Source organism: Erithacus rubecula (genome assembly GCF_903797595.1).
Source record: "Erithacus rubecula genome assembly, chromosome: 3".
NCBI classification, from domain to species: Eukaryota; Metazoa; Chordata; class Aves; order Passeriformes; family Muscicapidae; genus Erithacus; species Erithacus rubecula.
In genome coordinates this window covers 24,197,375-24,215,387 of record NC_136689.1, presented here as the reverse complement: position 1 = coordinate 24,215,387, position 18,013 = coordinate 24,197,375, and the positions used below count along the sequence as shown (strand labels likewise).

Below are 18,013 nucleotides of genomic sequence, written 5' to 3'. Positions count from 1 at the left end.
TGGAAGCTACATAAGAAGGCCAGGAAAAAACCTTAAGAAAACATGATTTAATCTTGTGCCTCTGCTAAGAAATCCCAGCCATAAGATTGTAACTAAAAATAGTGGTTTCTAACAGCTATCTACAGGAGAATAAGTTTTTTCTGTTTGCCTACTGTATAGTCTGGTTGTTAGGAACATATATTTGGGATATGGTATGTCATACCCATCCACCACCTGCCAGGAGAAACTCCTTGGTAAGCTATTTGCTGTTGCAGACTGAGTTGTTCACTTGTCAAATCTGCTCCACCATGAATGAAAATACCTGAATATACTTTGGAGGGGTTTGGTCTCCAAACAATGAACAAACAGCCTGTTGGTTGTGATACTCAGCATTCTCACCAGGTCAAATCCAACCTGGACACAGTGGAAATCTGGAGGTAAGCCTTGTTGCTTTGCCTTCTGGCAAATTTGTTCCTGCAAGATCTAGCAGGCTGGTTTGGAGAATGCTTCACAGATCAGATCCTTCAGGCAACAGAGGACAGGCATACCTTGATGAGAGAAACACAACACTGCAGATATCTATGCCCTTGGAGACCCTACTAGCAGAGAGTTAAAGGGTTTGGGGAATTATAGTGAGGTCTGCATTCATGCATCCATCTCCTAAAAAGGCTGGACAAGTTAGTGAAATTCCAGGCTTACAAAACCTGGGATATTTGATTTAAACCAATGGATTTAGAATTTTTATTTTAAAAATCATTATTTTAAAGCCATTTTACAAGTTAAATAGGTAAAACAATAGCCAAGCTCCTTATTTAATAACTGAACTCCAGAAACCACAAATTTAAAAGAATCATCAAAAACTTTGAGATTTATAATAAAAGGAGGAGAATTTGACACTACAGATTTTTGAGGCAACACAAGATTACTTTTGGCTAACTGATTTTGGTGATACAGGAATGCTTAGCTCCACGGGTGGAAATGCATAGGAGTCCTTGATTTTCCTTGTTTCACTGTGAAGTGGCTGGCCATATTCCCTTGGGAAGTACAAATTCTTCTTTTCATGGGCATTCCAGGGCTTCCTAACCAGCAGCTTGGCAGAGAAGGAATAGAAAGAAGGAGTAGAAAAGACTCTTTACAGCAGATATGTAGGGAAAGTCTGTGAAACAAGTTCAGACTGCTTCCTGCTTCAGAGATACTTGAAGCTACTTGTCCATTGGAGTTTCCAAGTTACATTCTTTCTTAGATAATCTAGGTGCAACTGAGTATCTCATTATACCCCCTGTAATCCAGGCTTCGCAGTTCAGTCAAATTCTAAATTAGGCAAGAACTAGAGGGCTTGAATATGAGCCTTAGTAACTGAATGATCATGGATCATTGCAAGCTTTTGATGTGACAGACCCCTATCCACCTTATGACTTTATCTTGTACTCTCTTAGAGCAATATAACTATTATTCTAAAATGCACGGCTCGCTGAAAATCCCAGCTAAATTGTAACTAGATTTTCCATACTGATCTACTAAAGCAGAGTTTTCATAATTTCAGTCATCACTGTCAGTCAGTTCTTCTGTCACAAAAAAACCCTAAAATGTGACCACTTGATTAGACCTTTCAGCTGGCAGAGGGCTCATTTCCCACCTCGCCTTACCTGTGGCTGCATGCCAGAACATGCTTATGATGGGCTGAAACTCATTGATATATGAATTCCCACACCAGTTTTCTGGTTCCCCTGACTTTAAGTCCAGGACACAGCATAACCCAGCTGTGCAAGTCATTGCCTTGTGAATCAGCTTCTCACAGAGCAAGGGAAAAATCCCAGCTCCTCCACTAAACTTGCAGTATTGTTGTAAGATGATTGCTGGGAGAGAAGCCACCAGTGCTGCCATGCACTCAAACTTGTTCAGGCTAGTAAGTGCTGAACTTTGACTTTGTTAAAATCATCAACAGAATTCAGATTTAAGTGAAATGAATACACTTTGGAATAATAGAAGCCCATAGCATTTCTACTTTTCATGTAACAGCCTAAACTCTTAGTGAATAGCTCAGTCAAACCCTCTCAAGCTGCTTGCTTGTTTCTCTGTGATGGACAAGGAATTTAGAAGATAAAAAATTATTTTTAAGTTTTCATGGAACCACAGAAGCAATTAGGTTCGAAAATACCTCTGGCATCATTGAGTCCAACCAGAGCAGGGCACTGAGTTTCCTTAAACACCTCCATGGAAGGCAGCCAATTCCAACGTCTCATCACTCTTTCTGTGCATGAGTTCCTCCTAATGTCCAAACTAAACCTCCCCTGGCGTTTTGAAACATAACATTTAAAAGCCACAAGGCAAAAAACTGCAACACCACCACTCCAGACACTGAGATTAAGGCAGATAGAAGGCTGATACTCGAACGCAGAAACAGCCGCGCTCAGCAGCGGCCTGTGCGGTTTGGTGTGTGTGGCAGGGAACTCGCTAATCCTCCCCACAGCACCAGGCAGCGGCGGCGGCGGCGGCGCTCCCCGCGGGTACCGGGCCGGGCCGGGCCGGGCGGGGCCGGCCGTGCCGCCATCCGCAGGGCGCAGGCGCGGCCGCAGCCGGGCCCGCAGCCGCGCAGGCGCGGCGGCGGCCGCGGGATCCCAGCAAGCTCGGGGCGGCGGGACGCGGTGCGGGCCCAGCATGTCGGAAAAGAAGCAGCCGGTGGATCTGGGGCTCCTGGAGGAGGATGACGAGTTTGAGGAGTTCCCGGCCGAAGGTGCCGGGCGGGGGCGGCGCGGGACGGGGCGCCGGGACGCGGCAGGCCGCGGCCTGCAGGCGGGACGTGCGCGGCCTGGGCCGGGCGGGAGCGGCGGGGGGAGCGGGGCCGAGAGCGCCGGGCCTGCCCGCGGGCGCTGCTGTGCTGCCGCTCCGCAGGGCCCGGCTGCGCCCCGGCGGCTGCCCCGCTCCCGCGGGTCCCTGCCCAGCCCCGCCCGGCAGGGGCTGCAGCCATCGGAGCCCCTGCAGCGCGGTCGTGGTGCCGTGCCCGGCTCGGTGCCGCTGTCACGGCGCTGGAAGTGCTGTGTCATTGTGCGGGAGATACTGGCTGCTTTCTGGCACTGGAGATGGGAATCGCAAGGGAGAGCGGGGATGAGGGCTGGAAACTGAGCGCAAGGTGGAAAAACGTGTGAAAATGAAATACTGCGCTCTGCAGTTACTCTGAGTCTCTTTACCTATTGAAGCACGGATATGTACATGCTAGTTTGCTTTTCATACAGATACGCTTAATAAGGAAGTTAAATTCAATAAAACAACTCACTGTCTCTTGACAGAGATGGTCTTGGGAGCATCTCTATTAGGGCTTCCCTATAACGCCCTTAATTCTGGGATTGCCTTAAGTTGTGGAACATGAGAAATTATATATATATATATATCATCATGAATGTAACATCAGGATTTTTTTTCTCTAATGTGTTTATTGCATGTGGTTTCTCTGTGGCCTTAAAAGCCTTAGGTGTTCTGAACCCTTTAGTACTGCTAAAATTAATATTTTATGCACCGAGGAAGTTCGTGACATAGTTAGGATATTAGCTAAAGTAAACTTAAAAGATCATTCTTTCTTTTTCATAAGTGTTTCCTAAACAGGAAAAAAAAAGTTTCTTATTTAATGTCAATTCAATATTCACAATAGGGGAAGTGTCTGAAGTTTCTGGAGCTTGGATTGGGCAGAGCCCTGACTTGCTGTTACAGAAGGTGAAATTAGTTTTGCTTGACTCTAGCTGTAATGCTAAAGCAAAGCACTGTGCAGGCTTTCTGGGTGAAACAGAGACTTATTAAAAAGTTACCATCATCAGGCTTCTAAATATTCTTTCCTGAAGAAAATAACCTCTAAAGGGGTCCATTTGAATCCTTAAGTATGGTCATAGTTTTGAGATGTTGAGTCTTCAGACCACTTTGTTATCTCCAGTACTTAGGAAAGAACTGTGATAACTGGGCTCAAGCCCATTCCAAATTATTGTTCTTTCAAATTAAAGCATCACTTCCTAGCAATAGAAATATTACCCAGTTTTTATCCAAAGGAAATTAGATAATACAAATCTGTGTTAAGTGATGAAAACACAGATTTTTGGTGTTTATTCCAACCTAAAAATGTACTTAATTCATGAAATCAATTTATATATCAAAACCAGACATACCCAATTTTTATAGGATACTTTGAAGTATAGCATAAGTATACTATAGTAGATGAAAATACATGTAAATGAGTCACTTAAGAATTTTTTGTATAGTACATTTCAGAATATTAAAATGCAACATTGATAGAGCAGGGAATAAAAAACTCTGAAAATTGATTTTTGTTTTCCAAGTGCAAAATAAAACAATCACTGATCAGCATATAGAAATATATTTTTAAGGAGTTCAGTCATGACAAGCTTATAATTTTGGTGTATATTAGTAATACTTAATAGTGGACTCTCAAGTGATATTAATACCTTCAATCCCAGATAATGCTCTACCTTTTTTAACTTTTGTTTACAAAGTAAACAAACAACAAAAAAAAAGTCACAGGCCTATAATGTAGCAGGGAGTAATAACTGTATTGTACAATTGTGGGGTAATAGTATCAATATACAGATGATATAGAATCTTGTCTAACAGAGATGAGAATGTTATTTAGGCTTTACTTTCACTCTCCTCCCCACACCAGCAAGGAAGGTGACATGGGCCTTTCTGGCTCCTCTTTCCTCAGTGGATTTAGAGCATCTTTTTGCAGCCTCCCCTGCTGATCTTCTGTGACTGAAGCTGCAGTTTGTTGTGCTGGATATGAGTTGCTGGCAGATTTTTTTTCAAGTTTGTAGGTAGAAAAGTTTGACACTGTGTTAATTTTAAGTTGGTTAACCTTTGTTTTTTCTCTCTTCAAAATCCAGATAACCAGTAGAGTTTTTTTTGTTTTGGAATGGAATATAAATTGGCAAGGGCAAAGCTTGTTTGGGATCCTTCTAAAGGATAAGCCCTTCCCTTTGAGCGACTAGCAATACAACCAAATAAAGCATTTTTGTATGCAGCATTTTTTCTTCACCTTCCCAGTTTTTTCCTTTGGCTCTCACAGCACAATTTCTGTGCTCCTTCATCTTTTCCCATTATATAATTTATTTGAGTAGGGAAATTTAATTGTAATGCCTTCCACACATGTGTCTTTAATCAGTGACAAATGGATTTTCCTGTCCTGGTGAATCTCAAATATTAATTTTGTTGCCTGTCAGTGTTAGAAGAAGGAGGAGAAAATGCAAAGACCAGGCTTCATTCTTGGAAAGCTGGCTGTTCACAATGAAATAGTTTTTGATGTTTTACCCCACTAACTTTGTCCCCTGCGTCCCCCATACCTCCATGAGTGTTTAATGTTATTTAGGCATTAGTCCTCAAAGGTTTCTGTGCTTGGGCAGCAGATGGCTTACTAGAATAGAAGGGGAAGAACAGTGTTATCTCTTTAAATACACTAATAGACTTTGAAAAATAAAAAGTTGCAAGTGTCAGAATTAGAGGCTTCTCTTTATTTTTAACATTTGAAAAACTGTGTGTCATTGAGTAGGAATAAACTGAGAAACAAAAAAAAATCAAGTAAACTAACTTTTGTTTTCATAGTGATTCTGAGCCTCTTATTTTTATTATTTTTCTAAATTTTTTAGCTTGGTTTTATTTTTTTTTTAATAGCGAAGCATTAAATGTGTGATCAGTAATTTGTCAAGGGTGGTGTACCAGATAACTTTATTATAGGAAAAATACAGATAAGGTTAGTAAAGGGACATAAAGTATTTCCCTACAAAGGCAAGGCAGCTTCTGCTGTCTTGGGAACTAGAAATAGCTGATTAAAGGTATCAAGTGGTTTTTGCAGATGCTTGTCTCAATTTGCCTTTGCTTCTGCATCACAGATAGTTTTATGTCATTTGTCCATAGACTGGCTGCATCTGATTTGAGGGAACAGAGAATGTGTCTGTGTTTTGGCAAAAGCATCTGATGCATATTTAGTTTTGTAATCTGAAAAAGGTGTTTAAATACAAATCTGAAAGGATGATGCTACAGTTTATCTATAAGTATGCAAAATATCTCTTAGGAATGTTTAATCTTGCAAGCCATTATGTGTGTGTAACGATTTTTTTTTCAACAAGTTTCATTTTTGTTGTAATTGCAGAAATTGGGAGATGTTTTAGATCTTTCTGTCTCATAAACACTTGAATGTGGTCCAGACTTCTCTGTTAAATTTACCAGAATTCCCTGTGGCTGAGCTAATTGGTCAGTAAGACATGGTACCAAAGCAGTGCAGCATACAATATTTAGACCTCCTTTTCTGTCTTTAGATTGGACTGGTTTAGATGAAGATGAAGATGCACATGTGTGGGAAGACAACTGGGATGATGACAATGTAGAAGATGATTTCTCCAATCAGTTAAGGTAATTTTATTTAAACTTACTGTTCCAGAAGAGAGGTAAAATACTTAAAATGGAGTTGATTAGTTAATATCTGAAAGCTTGAAATCTGCTTACTTGAATAAAATAAAAATCTGAAATGGAAATAAATGAAAGCTCAACTTCTTGCTTTTCTATTTAAAGCCTTAGATTTAGGGATTCCAGAACTCTGGAGTCTTGTAATGCTGATCAGCATTTCATTTTTTAATAATTCTACTGAAATGCGTCTTAGGGCATTGTGGTGACAGAATTTTGCTCTGTTGTGCAAACAATGCAAAGATCATGGAAAGCTGAGACACAGTTGACACTGTCAATTTAACAGGAGTGGGTCCTTTTCTAATGACTTTTCTATGTGTGTGTGAAAGTTCTGAATTGTACTGCCAAGATTTATGGCAAGGCATCCAAGATTATCCCTTTGTGCTCTGTGCTGTGCAAAGTGTGTTACCGTTTTATGTCCGTGCTTTAAAACAGCACTGCTGTTCTTTGTCCAAATGGGCAAATTTTCTGGAGATTAGTGATCTGTATTATGTTAAGGTTCTTTCCTATGTGATGAACATACTGTTTATGAGCAACAATAGCAAAGTAATTGTTAATTACATGCTTTAAAAAAAGTGATAGCAATTTGTGTACCTCTAAACCAGTTGCTTAATCCTCTTTGTCACTTGTAGTTTCAGTAATCCTTTACTGATGCATAATTATAACTTAAATTGTTTCAAGCATTCAGAACAAAGCCAGATTTTATAATTAATCCCTCAGTATGTTGCATGAGGAGCAAACTGTCAGTAATACAGCCTGCTTAAACAGTTCCTGGGTTGATTTCCCTTGTACTCCAGGAAAAGCAATTATTCTTGTGTCTTCTGCATAAAAAAAGTGTTGGTATAGTTATTTTATATATGGTTCAAAGACTGCTAAATGGTAATATTGGAAAACATGAAATGAAACAGATTTTCAAGAAATAGTATATTTCTTGGTAGATATAGACAGACCTTCTGTAACTGGCCTTAGTTGCAGCCTGTGGTGTTGGTGACTGTATAGTGGTTTGCAGTGTTGCTGGTTGTAGCATGTTTCTTTCATCTCTAGAAAGCAAATGCTGCAGTCCTCCACTTTTAAAGTCCTACTACTAAATGTGCAAACTAACCCAAAATATTTGTAGAGCTTTGTACTTCTGTATCCAGATACACATATGCTAAGACTAGGGGATAAAACAGGGTGCATCCTGGCTGGTTCAGAGGCAGGTGAGAAGCAAAGTGGTGACAGGGCAGGAGTGATAATGGCCAGGATGGCAGGAATTGTTCCCTGCAAGGTGTATTGCACCAAGACATTAATAAAAATTCCAGACTGCACTATTCTAAAAGAAAAAAAAGCAACATACAATTGTTTTGGAAGTATATGGATTTAAGTAAAATAGAATAGTGAGCTTGCTAAAGTTAAAGAAATCTTGAGAATAATGTATAAGATTCTTGAGAATTTGTATAAGATGATATTTTAGTTATTCTAATGAGTTTGGAGATGTTGCAGGCATATAGGTGGTGCTTTGTGCCATATGGTGGGTGCCATATAGAGGGCAATAACTGTGATTAAAACAAATACTTGAACTTCTCACTGAGAAGACACTTATAGTGATCTAAGATAAAAAACTGGGGTTCAAGAACTACAGAGTAAGTAAGGTTGAGGTTATTGGTCTGAATCAAAAAGCAGTTTTTGATTCATACCAAGACATTGCTATTTAAAAGGATTGTATATTGTGTAATATATTAAAAAAAGATCAAGCATCTAGCAGTATTGTATAGGTGTTTCAATATATCTGTCTCTTTTCTATACAGAGCTGAATTAGAAAAACATGGATACAAGATGGAAACATCATAGTTTTTGCAGAATATGGAGTGGTTTAACACTGAACTGTGGATAGACTTTATTGAGAAAAGAAGAAAAGATGGAAAATGAGAAGACACACTTAGTTCATTATCTGCTTGGATTTATTATTGTTTTGTATAAAAAATAAAGTTTTTAATCTTAGCCTAGTCATACATTCAGCCTCTACTCACCTGGTACCTTGTATTTTGGTTTTGAAATGTCTTGTGTGGCAGAATTCACGGACTTGCCTAAAAAGCCAGTAATGGTCTGTCAGTGGCTGATGCTCTTGCACTGGCTGGCTGCTGTCATGGGGAGCTAAACAGGTGTAACCAGAATGAAGACTAATGAATATTGCTGTCACAGGAAATAAAATACTTGTGTATTCCAATTAAAATGCAGCAAGAGATGGAAAGCAGTATTAGGGAGGGATAAAGCTTGTTTTGCCTCAGCATTTTATTTCATAATGACTTGGGGTTTTTTTTCTTAGTCATTTCGTGTGAGTGCTGGTTTAATAAAAAAGACTTCAAAGTGTCTTGCAACAGCAGAAATCCAAACTCTCCAATCTGGCCCTATCATTTCTCAGGACTGTTAAAGAGGAGACTTCTCTGGAGGCGAAAGTTCTGTTCTTGCACTTATTTAATCCTGGGAATCTCTGCTGAAACTGCCTCCAATTTGCCAGTTACAACAGTTCATCTGTATCACACAAACATGCCTGCTGAGAACGGAAATCAAACTTCCAACTCATTTCATGGAGGCCAACCAAGATTTGCCAGAAAGATATCGCAGCAGTGACTGGATTCAATTACTCTCTGAACTAGAAAACAGAAAGTGGAAATTACCACACCTATTACCACTTCCATGAACACTCCCCAAAGGAGCTGTTAAAGCTGGTGTATGCAAAGACAGAGGGATATGGCAGCCATGGCTCCAAATTAATTTAGGGTTTTTTAATAAAGGGGCAACTATAGTTACATACTCCTGGAATTTGAATGAGCTACTTTTTAGGTGTTCACTTAGAAAAACAGAGGCTTGTTACTTAAATTTAACTTTCAGAATAAAGGTATGGTTGAGGGACATGCTGTTATTTAAACTTGTTAACTAAATAACTGAGTATCTTATAATACGTTGATTAATGCAAAATGTGAGGAAGTTTCCCCTCCCCCAAATTATTAGGGGGTATTGTTTTAATGGTGAAGGGAAAATTCAATGCAACCCTTACTGCTTTCTGAAGATAGCTATGTATAGACTGAGAACTTCATTGCCATCTGAATGGTTCTGCGAAACTAAATGTTTCAGATGGTGTTGGATGTTGTCAGTTTGTCCAGTTCTGTGCTGCTTGGGAAAAGAAAGGGAAGGTTTTTCAAGTAGGCTTGCCCTAGTAATTTAAAATTGTTCACATGGAGATGTGTGGCTCATGCTGTCCCCTGCATTAGAATACAAGTCCTGGAGTTCATATTTTGACACTTATCAAGTCTATGTATTGAGTGGCAAAGAGCAATACAAATGTCCTCAGTTTAGTGTTGGGAGTTTAGGAAAAAAATATGTTGAGTACAGTTCTGGGATTGCTGGTATTATTAACACAGCAGTACTGGGAAGTTGAGTAACACAACTGACCAAAAGAAGAAGACAAAATAATTGTGGAGATGTCTGGTGCAATCTGGATAGGGACAGCTGCTTTCCATTACAGGACTCTGGAAACCTGACTAAAGCAGCCTTGTCCCATTGATTGCAAGCAGCAGGAGAAAACTCTGGAGATGGAAAAGCATCTTTGCTGCAAGAAGGCTTTGTTTTTGCTGAGCCTCGATTGTATTAGTATCTTTATCTTTCCCTCTTTTTCACAAAACCAGAATTGTAAGAGAAGCCTAGGCTGAGGCAGTGGCTCTGCACTCTCAGAGTTTTAACCTTCAGCTGCTGGACTGATATGAAACCCCTAGCTGGAAAAAAAAAAAGAAATCTGCTTTGAAGGTCAGTTTGCTGATACTATCTTATAATGCTGTCTGCTTAAGAGAATGTATTGCAAAGGAGTAAATAAGTCACATGCAAAGTGCTACAGGAATGTAGCTTACTGCAAAATCAAACATTTCATGGGGGCTGATGGCCTGTGTAATTACCACTGGGTTTTTTTACCACTAGATTTTCTCTCCTCAAGTTTATTTTGTGGTCACATGGTTCCTTTTATACTTTCTAGTTTAAATATGGCTTGGGAACCTTTCTACTTCTGATTTCTTTCTAAAAATTTTAAAATTCAACTGGTTTTGAGACAAGCTAGAGATTTTTTTGCCCATTTTGGTTCACTTTTGACAGCTTTGGTGTTCAAGAAGGAAGTTGAGGTGGTTGGCTAGAATGTCACAATATAATTACCCTAATGTACCTGCTAGTCACCTTTAAAAGGAGCTAATATTCCCATGTGCTTGTAGACTTGTTTTTTAGATTGGTCTTGCTGGGAGAGGTTTCCTTCAGAGGTCATTCCTGGAGGTGTTGTAATGATCCCTGTTAGCTGAGGAATGAATGAAGTGTGGGGACAGGAATACTTTGGGGTTGTGAGGAGAACCCCCTGATAGAAAACAAAGATTTTGGAAGGAAGATCTGCAGCCTGTCAGGGGTGGGAATGTGTTGAAGAGAGGGAGGTTTGGCAAAGATCTGAGCAGAGGAGAGGTTGGGCTTTCTGGTTAGGAAAGTAGGACAGCACGTGGAGTGTGTGTGGTGATGGCTGGGTGTGGGCTGCTGGGTAGTCTCTGTTCCCTGCTGTAGGAAGATGTAGGTTGCTGTTGTCCCGTGTTTGGGGACCTGTCCTCCTCACTAGCCCATCCCTCAGCCAAGCTGTGGGACTCTTGGCCAGTATCCTTATCTGAGCCAGGGTATGTGGCACACATCTACAGCTCTCTACGTGCTGAAGGAGGGGGTGTTTTGCAGCGTGGGGAGGGTTGACTCGCTGTGACCTAGATGCTGAGGATGTCTCAAGGCAAAACACTGTTCAGCTAACTTGGAGAAAAGCTCTGGAACGTTCATGATTGCCAATGTTTGGCACTCGTGCTTTGCCTTGATCCTGGAGAAACCATACGCACCTGAGAAGAAATGCAGAGTCACAGATAAGCACACAAAATGGAGAGCAGTCCGAAGTAAGGCTGTTTGGGAGGCCTTAAATTCAGCTCTTTTGTTTCAGAACAGAGACTTTGCTGTTTCCCCCTGGTGCCTGCCTCCCTCTGCTAGCTTGTGCAACAGCACCAGCAGCTTCCCCACGCCACAGTGCCCTGTCCTGCTGCACCTTGTCCACGTGGTTCTGGACAGAATGAGTAAATGTGGGTCTCCATAACACAGCAGTCTGCCTGTTTTGCAATTGCTCAAATACATTTTCCACTGTCCTTGGGAGAGGGAGAAGTGTTTTTCCCTCTTTGAAGTGTACGGTTATTTGAAGTGTGAGACCCCAGGACCTCATCTTTCACTGGATTTGGTAGTATGTAAAATGCTCTGCACGTTCAAATGTTTCTTTAGCTTCAGTTACTGCTGTGCATATTCAGCATTTCTGCCAATCAGGATTTATGGGGTACCAAGTCAGCCACCCAGAAAAAGAGGCACATGCATTACAACCTTTGCAGCTTTTGTAAGGAATGAGGCAAAGACTCCACAAATGGCTACCTTTCCCTGCTAGTTTTATTTTAACCTTTTTTTTTTTTTCTCATCCTGTTTTTTCTTGAACATTAACAAGGACTAATAAGTCCCCTAAGGGAGGGAGTACATATAATAAAATATGTGATCATAAAATTAAAGACTATGAGAATACATATATATGGGAAAAGGAATTTATATTGCTGGGAGCCTCAGTTCCAGCATTTCCTATCTTTTAACTGTCTGACTTCACAGCACTAATAATAATCTTTTAATGCAGGTATGATTTTTTTTTGTTTGCATAATGATACAGCTAAATTTGATTTAATTTCAAGGCATGCAGGGAAATAAGAAGATTGATGCCCAGAAAGTTTTTGTGGTGGAATTTTACTAAAGAATAGATGTTATGTAACATTTCAAACACAGTGAGATCCTTCAAGATGAAGTGTGTGATATAAATGTAAAATATTTGCAAACTATAATTTAGCAACCGTTTTAAAATCACAGTCAGTATTCCAACCTCTTACATGTGGCGGGTGAGATCCTTTGTTAACTGCGAGCTAAGGGCAGTGAATGTGAGATTCATTAAGTAATTATATAGGAACATTAATTTCAAATTAATTTCAACAGTTGTTTTAGACATTAGCAACCAAATTAGAGGACCAAAGGCAAACAGTAATGCAGCTTAATACTTTTAATAAAGGCATTTGAAGTGATTTGCATAAATCGGATGATAAGTTCTCATTTAATGGGCTTCCAAATGCCCCCGCCTCCCCTTCCCGTTCACCTTCGAGTGTTTCCAGGCTGTGTGTGCTCTGCATTTACCCAGCTCTCGTTACATCGTGCTTTTCTCAAATCCTTCCTACACTGGCTTTATAATAAGCAGTCAGACTTTCTGGAATTTGTTACCGTGAGCTGGAACCCTTTAAGGCTTCTGAATGTACAGCGCTGGGAGGCATGGGAAGGGAATGGAGCCACTACTGACAGGGCTCCTAGGAAAATAAATGGTGGAGAACAAAAAAAGCAGATTAGGTTATTGGGGGATGCTTGCCTACAGGCAGGGCAGGGAGATGAAAACCAGCCCATCAGCAAGTGAATGGGTCACATGTAAGGGATAATGACCAGCCCTTTTCATCTTTCCTGCAGTGAGCTCAAGGCTCTTAATGAAAAGGAACAGGCTTTGCTCTGGATTTACGCTGCACCTGATGGAGGCAGGCAGCTCGGTGACTCACCCGGGAGGCAAAAGCAGCCCTGCCAATGCTCCAGCCACCTCACCTGCCTTGGGTCCCTCCCGCCAGGAGGAAAATCAAAGCCCTTCTTCAAGAGGGAGCTGTAGTAGATGTAAAGGGCAGAGAAGGGCAGCTGGGGTGGGTGGGCGATGGGCTGTGTTTCCTTTCCTTGTGGTATTGGTTTGCAGTGTCCAAATAGGATGTGGTGGAACTGTGCAGTGCAAGCCTCTAGCAAAGATTCCTCTAACATAAGGAATTGTCCCAGTCACCAGGCTGCTCAGTGATACTGTCCAGCTGGCAGTGATGTTTGAACCCTGTTTTTCAAGACTTGGGTAACAAACTGATGCTATCAGCCACTTCTCCCTCAGGAAAAGCAGTGGGGTGGCTGGGTGGTAACAGCATATCCAGAAAACAAAGGTGCAATGATTCTGTTTGTACTGCTTCCTTACACCAAAGAGATCCAGTTCAGGCCAGAAATGCACAAAGAAGAGTTTGATCAATCTTACTCTGAAGTATTTGAGATGCTAGTTTTCCTCCTCCCTTCCCCAGCTGCCTGCTGTGCCCTCTGTGCAGGTGAGCATGAACTGGCAGAGCTGAGACCCAAGCACATTCTTTTTTTGGCTGGCAGTTAGCCATGGAGGAGGATCCCAGAAGGATATGAGGGCAAAGAGGAAACCATGGCAGCAAGATAAAAAAGCCACCTGTTTTCTTTCTGAAGGTTAAAAGGGGAAAGGGGAAAAATCCTTCCTAAGCAGAAAGAAGCATCTGAGAGGGTATGTGAGCACATCACAGGTTGAATCACTGTACAGGGCAATTCACTCCAAATTACATGTGTGAAATGGCAAGACCTCGAATGTAATAAGTCACGTAGATGGGTCCATTTCAAGACTATTGCTTCAGTAGCTTTTTAGGGTACATTATTTTTTTTCTCTCTCTCTCTTCTTTTTTTTTTTTTTTTTTTTTTCCTTTCCCTGGGGCATATTAAAATTGCAGAGGATGCTGTGCAAAGTGGACTTTTCCAACAGGTTATCTTAGTTCTCTGGGTCTCCTGCTGCAGGGCCCAGCTCCTGAATACTCAGTGCTGCAACCAGATGTGTCTTTTCAGAGCCAGGTTCCAGCTGTAGCTGATCCCTGGTACCTCAGATGAGAAATGGGCTGTGCAGAAGTGGCAGAAATGGGTACTAATGTGTGTTGCCCAGAGGAAGCCTCAGCTTCAGCCTAGGAATGTGATCTCCTCCCAGCCTCTGACACGGCATTTCACACATGAAGTATTAGCTGCTAAGAAATTTAAGGGATTTCACTAAAATGAGTGCTGGATTCTGTTCCTTGCTCTGCTACTCTATAATCAATGTCCATTAGAAGAGAGAGCACAATGGTGTTTCATTGCCTGTGAGCACGAGTAAGATTACCATGGTAGTGTACATGCCTCCCAGGATGTCATTCCTAGGCATTTCTAAGCTGAAGCTTGCCTTGTTAGAGCCTGTCTGCTCCCTCTGTAGGTGCTTGCTGTCTGTACCACAAAGAGGGTCTGGCATGGGGTAAGCCAGCCTTAGAGGAATTAAAGCAGTTAAAAAAGTTATTAAGAGTAATAAAACCAATGAGTAGAGTTTTGATTGGAGTTGATGGAGTTGAAGAAACTGCATGACTCATCTTAAAACGAATATATATATATATATTACATTTATAAATAGGCTTCTTTATTTTTGTGGTTCCTGTGAAATATTTAGCCATTGCTGTTCTTTTTAAAAATAATTTTGATGTTACACAGATATCTAGGGCTTGCAGGTTGGGCTGTTTATTGAGAAAACACACCCTTTAGCAGTAGGCTTCTGTCAGAACAGGCTTACATGGTGCTTTTACAAGCACAGCATCAGGCATGGCCTTCCTACCCTGAAACTGTCAGTGAGACTGAAACAATACTCAGGACACTCTGCAGGAGAGAATGGAGTGGGTTGTGATGGCCATTGGTAAAAGACCATAAATAGGGGATGCTCAGGGTCAGGCAGAAGGAAGTAAAGAGGAGTCTCCTGAGTGAAGAATTTAGGAGGAAGCAAGGAACACTGGTTCTGCTTCAGCGGACAAAATGGACTGAACCCAGGTTGCATCTGAATTGAAAAGGCTGATGTGAAATGAGCTCTCTTCCTAACCTGAAAGGCATAGGGAACTCAGCTTGTTTCATCTAGGAGACAGTTGAATGGTGATCTGATCACAGTTCTCAAGCTCCTTTCTGAAGAAAATTGTCCCATTAGGAGATGGGTTTTTAAACCTCACTATAAAGGTAGAGAGAGGTTGAGAAACTGGAAGCTCAAGTTAGACAAATCTATATTGTATGTTTTTGTAACAACTGTTGAAGCAGATTCTGAACTGAACCACTCTCAGATTTAGGTCTGCCCACCATGGAACTGGTAATCAAGATTCTTCCTGATGCTTTGTGATGGTTGAGAGAGACATGGGAGAGATGCAATGCAGGAATGGCAGGATGGAAATATGAGTATGTTAAAGGGGATAAGGACAGATGAGTGTTTCAGTCTTTCCTCACCATAGCTTTCCTGTCTTGCTTCTGCTCAGCACTGCAATGATTTTTGCTGTGTATTAATGGTGTGTGACGTGAGTTCATGTTGTGCCATCTCTAACCTCTTCCATGACAGAAGGCACTAAATCAGGCAATTTGCCTCCCAGGTCTTTGTCTCTTCCTGGTTTTGCTTCTTTGATGTCCCAGGATGTTTACCAATTTCACACTGATGTGGGATCAGGACCTGGAGCCTGAGAACATGGGGCAGAACTGATCTTGCAGCCATGGACCCAAGGAATCACCACAGGGTTGTTTGTGGTGTTTGTGGAGCTATTTCCCAGGCCTCACTGGACTACTGGTTCTTTCTTTATGTGGGGGCTATGGGTTTCCTTTCCCTCCTCCTTCAGAAGGCTGCAGAGACACAGATGCAAGGTCATCACTAGATTCAAATTCCTTATAAAGTTTCAAAATACCGAGCAAGTATTCTCAAATATTCAATATTTCCAAAGAGCTGGAGTCCAGTGGCTGGAGTCTATCCTGCTGGGACCATATTGTGGGCTTCAGCTCCGAGAATTGGGAACACAAAAATTATTTTTCCCCTAGGAATTCATATTAGCAAGAGCACTCAGGGAGCTTCCTCCTCAGTTTTGTGAAGCCAGTTCCAGCAGGTAGAAGAGTCTCATGCTGGGCTCATGTTTGCCATTCCCACAAAGATTTTGAAAGCAAGAGGAGTCAAGGAAGAACCACATAGCTAAGTCAAGAGAGATTCCCCACAGTAAGACTGTTGTGCATATTGACAACATAGCACAAAGCTGTCACAGAACAAAACCATCTTAATACAGGGAAGGTGCCACATGCCTGAAGGGCAATTTGAGAGGTCAGAGCAGAGACTGTGCCCAGAGGTGTCAGCTGCAAGGAGAGTCTGGCTGGGAGGAGCATCCCTGCATGCCACTAGTGCTGCTAGCAGGTAGACACAGGGGTCCTGTTTTGAGTGGGAATGTGGTTGTGGAGAAGCATTTTCACCTTCATGTGTGGATATCTCCATGGTGCAAGTGGTGACTTTCATAACCACGAGGAATGACCAGCAACAGAGATGGTTGAGGCACTTCAGCATCAGCTCTGTAGTGAGCACCACTAATCCTCACCACTGATGGCTCTTACTGAAGCTTCAAGTGATTGGAGAAACTGCCCAATATTCATGGAAGAAGTTGAACCTCTTTAATCTACCTCTGGAAAATCTTGAAAACAGGTATATTGATTCGTTTGGGAGGGGATCAAATACTGTTTAATGAGTTTGAAAAAAGAAAAGTGTAATTGTAGAGACAGCAAGAGAGATGTGAAAATGCAGAAGAGCTAAACCCCTGAACAGCCACTGAACTGAAGAGGGTAAGAAAGAATGATTCCAGGCTGTGACCCCCTCAAAGGCAAAGGATCCAGTGTGTCCCAGGGAGGTACATGTTGCATCAGGATGAACACTTGTGCTCCCCATGCCTGAGTGCTGTGTTTCACCAGTGCCTGGTATGCAGAGCAGCACCAGGGCCTGGGCTGTGCCTCTCTGTGTCAACATACCTGCTTTAGAAAGTGATGGCAAGCTCCCAGTTGGATGTCCTGTCTGGAGAAACCTTCCCATGGGTAGATACTCCTCCTTCAGGAGGGTGTTCTGGTTTTGCTTGCTTTGAAATGCTGGAAATAGTTGCTGGTTTTCCAAGGACACTGTGTTGCGCAAGCTGTTGCATATCCCCACCTGGGCACACCCTGTGGCGTTAGCCACAATGTCTCTGTACAGAAATTGGTTTTCAGAAAATCTTTAGTTCCTGGAGCCAAGAGTGTCTGCAGGAATGTGACTTCTTGAGCTGCAGTCAGATCTGTGATCAGGATAAGCAAAGAGAGCAGGAGTCTCCAGGGTTACTGACAGCTCCTTATCCAATGGAGGGAGTAGCTGGGTGGGTGGAGGTCCCTTCCACACCCCTGCCACCACCCACCACCCACCAGTGGAGGCTCTGTGCTCTGGGTGCAGGAGTGGCAGCCAGAGCCAGCAGTGATTCCACCAGGCAGGGTCTTTGCCACTTGTCATGCTGAGTTTGTGAATTCCTGGGTTTATGGTGAGGAAATGGTAATAAATGGAAAATCCTAATCCCCACTTCCTTTTTTTTAATTTTTTTTTTTTTTTAATCCCACACCACCTATTCACCTATTTCTGCTATTTTAAAGAATTCATAATCTAGAACCTTGTTGGTCATTTTTATGTTATAAAGTTTGCTGAACTTATAGCAGCACTGTTCTCACTATATTTCAATCACCCAACACTTAGGTATCTGAAATTTGTACCTTCTCATAAAAGATGCTTCATCTTCTACTTTCTTCTGCCAAAATAGTTTTTCCTGGGTTGCCATAGCTGTCTTTTCATTGGGTG

General features: G+C 41.8%; 1 protein-coding gene across 1 annotated transcript; it reads left to right on the top strand.

The window, feature by feature from the left end:
- Positions 1-2,544: 2,544 nt before the first annotated feature.
- Positions 2,545-8,415, top strand: SEM1 (SEM1 26S proteasome subunit). Its single transcript, XM_079300465.1, has 3 exons — positions 2,545-2,713; positions 6,291-6,384; positions 8,223-8,415. Exons 1-3 carry the CDS (start codon positions 2,638-2,640, stop codon positions 8,263-8,265), a joined length of 213 nt encoding a protein of 70 aa, XP_079156591.1. The 5' UTR covers positions 2,545-2,637; the 3' UTR covers positions 8,266-8,415.
- The last annotated feature ends 9,598 nt before the right edge of the window (positions 8,416-18,013 follow it).

Bases quoted from the DNA above. Each gene is read 5' to 3' on its own strand.
- SEM1 (XM_079300465.1), top strand. From the start codon at position 2,638: ATGTCGGAAAAGAAGCAGCCGGTGGATCTGGGGCTCCTGGAGGAGGAT. The intron at 2,714-6,290 runs GTGCCGGGCGGG...TTCTGTCTTTAG, and splicing joins TGAGGAGTTCCCGGCCGAAG to ATTGGACTGGTTTAGATGAA. The intron at 6,385-8,222 runs GTAATTTTATTT...TTTTCTATACAG, and splicing joins GATTTCTCCAATCAGTTAAG to AGCTGAATTAGAAAAACATG.